Below are 7,448 nucleotides of genomic sequence, written 5' to 3' on the forward strand. Positions count from 1 at the left end.
TGTCATGCGCAGTGTTGCCATGGGAGGGAAATGTCATCCGCAGGGCCCCCTTTAGGTTTTTTGCGGGGTGGGGAGTATTAGGTTACTTCCGGGGTCTGTTATGGGCTTTTGCTGCCTCTTTTTCTTTTTTTTACATTTGCGCATGCATTGTAACGTTTATGCGTTCCTGCATTTGGGAATTGACCAACATGATGTCTGTAGTGAAAGCTCTGATTTTGGCCTGGCTTCAAATAATCCTCATTTATCTGAGGTGGTCGATTGAAGCTACCAACAGCTTTTGGCACCGTGTGGTCAAAAGGAGGAAGATAAGGCATTCCTCATTGACTCTGCACGTCATCTACCAGCAACCACGGAGAATCCACCGATCCAGCAGAGCACGCGCATGATGGATGGCGCTAGCAGGTATCCGTGTTCAAAGACGCTACTGGGTCTATCCCAGAAGCAATGACTGGTGGGACAATTTTGTCACCGCTATATGGGATGACGAATTATGGATTCAGAACTTTCGCATGTCCCGGTCAACCTTCAATGAACTGGTGGCATGCATTGGGCCAGGATTGGCAAGGCACGATACAAGACTTCGCCGTGCAATCCCCATGGAAAAGAGAGTAGCCATAGCTATCTGGTACCTGGCTAACTGCTACCACTACAGGGGCTGCATGAACCAGTTCGGCGTGGGACTGTCTACAGTTGCAGGGATAGTTCTGGAGGTTTGCTTTGCTATCGAGGCAGAACTTCTTAGTAAACTAGTCTGTTTGGAATCAGATGCGGCAAAGGTAAAGATCCCCCTTTTTTATGCCTTGAGTTTGGTGGTATGCTTTCACCAATTTAATTTTTTTTGTTAAAAAATATGATATGAATATGATATCATGATTGTGATATGAATAAATATGAATGACCCTAATATTGGCTTTTAAATTTTCCAGATTTTGTGTGACTTTCTGTGTAATGATTGAAACTTTACTGATCTTTTCAACTTAACTCTCTGTATAGATCACGGCTGGGTTTCAGCAGCTTGGATTTCCACACTGCATTGGTGCAGTGGATGGTACGCACATTGCCATTTGCCAATTCAAAGGTAGAGGTCACGAGTATAGCAACAGAAAGAAGTTCAACTCAATCTTGATACAGGGAACAGTTGACCATACAAGGCGATTTATTGATGTGGAGGTCGGTTGGAGTGGCCGCAACCATGTATTAGTATTTGCTAATTCTGTCATCTGTGAAGCCATGGATGCTGGGGTATTTGTGCCTGGGAACCCATGTCTTACTCTGGAAGGGGTTGCTGTGCCTCCAATCATAATATCTGATGCAGCTTATCCCATGAGAAGATGGCTGGTGAAGCCTTACAACTCGCCAGCCACCCCTGCAGAGCGGTACTTCAACAAAGGTTTAACCCGGGCTAGAAACGTGGTGGAGCATGCTTTCGGTAGGCTGAAGGGCTGTTGGAGGTGTCTCAGGTCATGCCTACTGGTTGCAGAGGAGAATGTCACCAGCATTGCTGTAGCCTGCGTTGTCCTCCATAACCTGTGCGAACAAAAGGGACATGGCTATGTTGAAGACGATCTCCCTTTGCATCAGGTACAACTTACAGAGGACCAACCACCAGTGCCAGTGTGGTCTAGACGTCACCCGGAGCATGGAAAGGTGGTTCATGATGTCCTTGCTAGGCATATGTTCAGTCAAGCGCAGCATCACTAAGTTACTTGCCATTGCTTGCTCACAAGTTGTGTTTTGTAATTTGTTTTTCTTGACAGTGGACCACTCTTAGATGAAGCCTCCAATGTTATGTGTGAACTGTCTATTCAACTTACAGTAGAAATTGTTGTTAAGCCATTAAGGTGTTGGTTATTAAGCAATAGTTTGTTTAAGAACATCTTGCACTATCTCTAGTTTTGGACCACATGCTTAGCGGCAGGCTCTTATTTGTGAGATTTGAGTAATTAAATTTCGGTATGAAGACAAGCAGCGCTGTTCTACACTCAGCAAAAGATCAATTACAGCAATAAAAGTTGTCTCATGGTAGTGTAAACTATCACAGTAATATACTGTTACATCACTGCAGTGACAATGAGATATGAATTAAACATTTTATTCGACAAAAAAACTGGTCTCCTTTTCTGATTTTGTCAAGATTTAAAAGGGAAATATTAGGAATTAGTGTTTCTCTCCAATGATAAAATTTGCAGGAGTGATGTGGCTCCTCAAAGCAGCTCTTCCCCTTCCTCCTTCACCTTCGGCACTCCTGGGAAAAGGAAGATCTCGGGGAGATACAGGGAATGCAGTTTTGGGATTCCTCCACTGAATGCATGTTCTCCTCCACATACAGTGCCAGACACGTAATCAAAATTACATGGGTAGCTAAGTTTCTTGAACAGGACACCCACCAACTAGACACACACAAAACCTGCCATCAAACAGTGGTAAGCAGAAGTGATTGATATTTGTGTGTGACATCACTTACAGCTTGCCCAAGAGGCTATTAGAAGAGACAAAAAACAGTCACCCCAAAAGAACTGTTTAGCACTACATTACTGCACTGAAATCATTAAAGAATGGAAATTTAAGGGGAAGATATAGCAGTTAGGCCATATATGTAATTCAAAACAGGATAGATTGCATTAAGGTTTCTGTCACGGTTATTTCACCCCAGTGAAAATACTTTATGCATGCAGATGGTCTGTAGTAGTTATCTAATGATACCATACAATAAATTCGTCCATTTTTATCATTTATGCTTGCTTCCAGTGGTGTCATTCACTTCAGAGTTTGCAGTGGGAGCAGGAGAAAGTCATTCCTGTTATGGATTCAGAGTAGTTCTCTCAAGTACTCACTGGTGTTGAGCAATCTCCTGGGTGGTTTGCCCCATTGTTCTCTAATCAAGGTTTCCCCCATTGCCCACACTGACTTTTTGGGTGTTTCCTTCATGTGCGCACCCCAGGTCTGCACGACAGCAGTTTCAGGCTTTTGTGGTCTTGCAATTCACGTTCCTTTTTTTTTTTTTTAAATTGGACAAACGTAGTAACGTTATAGTTTTAGGATGGCCAAGGAGGACAAACTAAAGGGACAGTATATTGATCTGTTCACGCCCAAATCCTGATCTACCAATGACTGTTCACTTCCTATTCTGTGCGTGTGTGCGTTAATTCTTACTGGTGATCAGTCATCAATATTTGGTTTTGAAACTTAATTGTTCCCTGGAGTTCATTGGTGGCCAATACTTTTGAAGGGGAAGGGGCAAAGAAACGTTAAAGAAGCCCACAGCAGAGACGCTGAAGCGTTGCTCTTCGTGTCTCAGAAGGTCGAAATGCCGCACAGGAGAGGAAGGGGGACCTTCTGGCAGCACGAAGAGGTTTGCCTACTGCTAGATATTGTGCTCCGTCTGGGCTTCGCTCCCGACCTCATGTCTAGCACACATCAGAGGAATAGATCAGCATATGTTGCTATTGCGAGGGAGCTCAGGGAGGAAGGCTTCACTCGGACAGCTGACCAGTGCGGTACCAAATTTAAACGGTTTAAGTGCGACTTCTATAACTCCCTCGAGGTGTGGCAAGGTCTGCCTCGCAGAAGCGGACAGATACCTCATCACCGTTCCATGATGCAGCTTTGGGAGGCTGCAGGCCATCCTCGGTGGGAGGACTGCCACCATGAAGGTAAGGATTGGCGTCTGTGCTTTATTTCATTATGAACCCTTGGTCTTTTGGGGCATTGCAATTCACTTCATGCTTTTTTTAAAAAAAAATCTCAGCATGAGTAGTAACGTTGCAGTGTTGGGACCCCTCCCTTTTTTGCAGACTGGGCTGTCCTCTGACCGTTGAAGAGGAAATTGGTGGCAGAGTTGTGTGGGAAAATATGTACCACTGTCCTTTTTTTAAATCAAGCCAGGAAAGTGTTACAGCTATGCTGATGCATCCCCTCCCTTGAAGCAGAGGCTTGTTTCAAATATACTGAGCTGGCTTCTAGATACAAATAAACAATTGAAAAAGTAATATGTTTCCTTGAAAAATTGTGGTATCTTTAAAGACATCATGGTCAAGGGTTCAATAATATGGTGGTGACTGCCTGAGGTGAAGAAGTCTCACAGACCAGACAGATTACAGTAGTTCAGCAGCACTGGTCTCACTTGGGTTGTCAACCAAAACCTGGGAAATTCCTGGAGATAAAGGGAGATGAAACCAGGAGAAGATTGGGTTTTTGGGGAGGGAAAGTACCTTGGCTAAGTATACTTCCATAGACCCCCCCCCCCCCACCACAGTAGCCATTTTCTGTAGGTGAACTGATCTCTGTGTCCTGGGTACCAGCAGTAATTCTGGCCTTGTTCCAGCCACTACCTGCAGGCGAAGAGCTTTGTAGAGTAGATGATTGCAGAAATTTATCTATTCATTATGGGGGCAAACCAATACCACACATTTATGTGTCTGCAGCTACATCATACCGCAGAGAAGATGAGGTGACCATTCTGGACATTGAACCAGGTCACCATGAGGAAGAGGCATCACATGACGAGGAAGAGGAAAACCAATCAGTGGAGGAGGATACCAGCGGTGAGAGTGCAATGATGGGGGACCCATCGAGAGTGTGTGAGAAGCCCGGTAAGCCATCATTTGTCTGTTATGGTACAATCATTTTCTTCTGATTAGAAGGTGTCAGTAGCCACTTACCCAAAAATTTTTGGAGGAAGATTGGGTATACATTAGTGGTGGACCAGGTTATCATCTATGGAATATTTATAAAGGGGGGGTCTATACTGGACAAGATGTAGGATTACTATTTTCACGGGATGTCACAACCCACTTGATTGGAATTGAACACCTCACTTGCTTTTTCTCACCCGCACAGAGCAACTCCAAACTACTGTGGCCAGAGATTGCCCTTCAGAAGGCACTTCATGCACCCAAAGCGTCGAAGCAATCATTGATCTTACTGAGGAACCCCAAACTACTGAGGCCAGAGATTGCCCTTCAGAAGGCACTTCATCCACCCAAAGAGTGGAACAGATCATTGATCTTGCTGAGAATGTACATCAGGTGGTGGGAACATGCCTCAATGTGTGTAAGTATTAATTGCAGACAACAAATGCAAAAGTACTGGATTACCCTTGAGTTAGCTAATGTCTTTGGAATGGTTGGCATCCCTGATGTAATGGGGGGAGAACAGGTTTGATTTTGATTTTGAGATGGAAGATTAGAAGTGTTGTTCTAAGTGTGGAACACCCATGCATTTTCCCTTAGGCATACCTTTTCAGTGTGAGGATTGGACAGTAAAGATGTTTGATTGAGGCAAATTTTTCTTAATTAAGCCCAGCAATTTCCACTTCTTTTGCTGAACAGCCTCTGAAGATAGGATACATGAGGGGTGATGGTTAGTGATCTGCCTGTTAGTGACTGTTATTTATTTTCCCAGTGAAAAAGACCCACAAGAGGATTGATGGGCTTGAGAAACAGCTGAGGAGTCTGAGAAAGGAAACCAAGCAGGAGATCGGCAAGCTGAGGAATGACCTAGACAAAATAATCCATCATCTACAAGAACAGTAATCATGTTTTAACAATTAACAGTAAAAGGTTTTCAGCTTTACAAGCAAAACTGTTTTTTATGATTGAATCCATGGTGCAAAATAGAAATTTGCATGCAATACAGCAAACTGCATATTTCTTGGATTTGGACATGCTTTGATGTTGAGCATGTTGCATCTGTACATGCAATGGAAGACAGAACTCTGTACCTATGGAAACTAAACTGTTCACACCCACGTGAGAAAGAAAGCATATTGTCAGGTGAAATCACAACGATCATACTTATAGTGCTTATCAAGAGCACTTTTTCAAGGTCTTGAGAGGGGTGCTGGACGGTTCTCGCTTGGGCTCCTTTTTCAACTTTTTATCAACTGCTTAGATGAAAGAAATTTGCAGGTGACCAAGAGCTGAGAAGGACAGATAACACCGTAGAAGGCAAAAATAAAAGTAGAAATGATCTTGATAGGTTGGAAAGCCAAGCTAATTGTCAGCATGGGCATATATATGGATATTGGAGACAGGAATAGAGGAGACAGATCTTTCTACAATTGTTAATATATCTAGCGTTTGCAGAAAAATCTGAAATTAAAAGCTACCTGGCAATTTGATACCAAACAACTTGCATGACACCCCCCCCCCCCCGGACTGGCTACTTGCTCTTGTTCCAGAGCAGCCACCTCACAAAAGCCAGGTTTAATCTAAAGTCCCAATTTCACATTATACAACCCATGCGTTGTCTGTCAACTTGCGTGTCTGTTTTAGCCCTGTAAGATAGAGAGAAACAAGAGATTCTCTGAAGTTTATTAAATTGCAGGTGTCTTTAGATTTAGATGTTAATAAAAGAAAGCACTTGTATTGTAAAATGTAACATAAAGCACTGGCAACACTGACTGCTCAAAACTCTATTTTGTTCTGAACAGTGTCTGGATAAGAAATTTCTTGATAGTTTAAGATAGCTGACATAGCCTTGTTTTTTCTCTCCAGACTTCTTTGCTCTTGGAGGCATAGCTACAGTTCACTTTTACATGAAGTGACTGGGACCAAGCAAGATCCCTGTTCTGCTTAAGAAACCTCTAAACCCTATCTGAATCAAACTTGTATTAAAAGGTTCTTTCCCCCTCTGCTCCTCCCCTTCCTTCCTCCCACTGTGTGTCCTAAGGGCTCTGATTGGTTGTTTCTGACTCTCTTTCCAAACCCCCAAGGCGTAAAGGGGATTAGTAGATATTGGAAAAGGGAATGGATTTGGCTGTGACCCTCACTCTGTTCAACTTCCCTTGAAAAGATTTACACTTTTGATTTTAATGGTTTTTTACATTCCCTCAAACATACCCACAACTAGAGGTGGCTGTCAGTGCCATAGCAGTGGTCAAACAGAGGGATCAAATTTCTTGGTTGGTTTAATTACACAGCCCCTCTTTCTGGGTGGGTTCTCTTGTGGTGATCTATGTACCCTGCCCCCTGCAGATGAGGTTCCTGGCACGGGTGGGCGACTCAGCAGCCGTTTCCCCCCCACAAAAATTTCTGTTAAGGAGCTCAAGGCACTGACCGCTTTGTTAAGGCCCTCATAGTTCTGCTGCTGTGCCTCAACGAAAACCTTTCGGTCTTCTTGTGCCTCCTTCATAGTGTCCTCATGCCTTCTCTGCTCCGCTTCAAGAATTTCCATGCGCCATTCTCGACTCTCCAGCAAGAACTGTCTTCTTTCCTTGGCATTGTTGTTCTCCTCCCTCTCTGCTTGGGACAACATCTTCTCTGCCACGGTGCTAAGCGAGGCTACACGTCTGCTTCGGGCTCTAGCCCTTTCGAGCCTAGATGCAGGTGACAACTGTGCTGAGGTTGTAGGTGTGGTTTCAACTGGCTGGTTTTCAGTAACTAAAACCAGAGATCAACACATGGGTGTGATTTCAGCACATTGTGATTTCAGAAAGGGTTTGGGGT

At 43.9% G+C, this 7,448-nt stretch overlaps 1 protein-coding gene across 1 annotated transcript; it reads left to right on the top strand.

Moving 5' to 3' along the window:
• The first annotated feature begins 389 nt into the window (after window positions 1–389).
• Window positions 390–1,701, top strand: LOC129335133 (uncharacterized). Its single transcript, XM_054987585.1, has 2 exons — window positions 390–776; window positions 994–1,701. Exons 1-2 carry the CDS (start codon window positions 390–392, stop codon window positions 1,699–1,701), a joined length of 1,095 nt encoding a protein of 364 aa, XP_054843560.1.
• Window positions 1,702–7,448: the final 5,747 nt, after the last annotated feature.

This window comes from Eublepharis macularius, chromosome 8 (assembly GCF_028583425.1).
Source record: "Eublepharis macularius isolate TG4126 chromosome 8, MPM_Emac_v1.0, whole genome shotgun sequence".
Taxonomy (NCBI): Eukaryota; Metazoa; Chordata; class Lepidosauria; order Squamata; family Eublepharidae; genus Eublepharis; species Eublepharis macularius.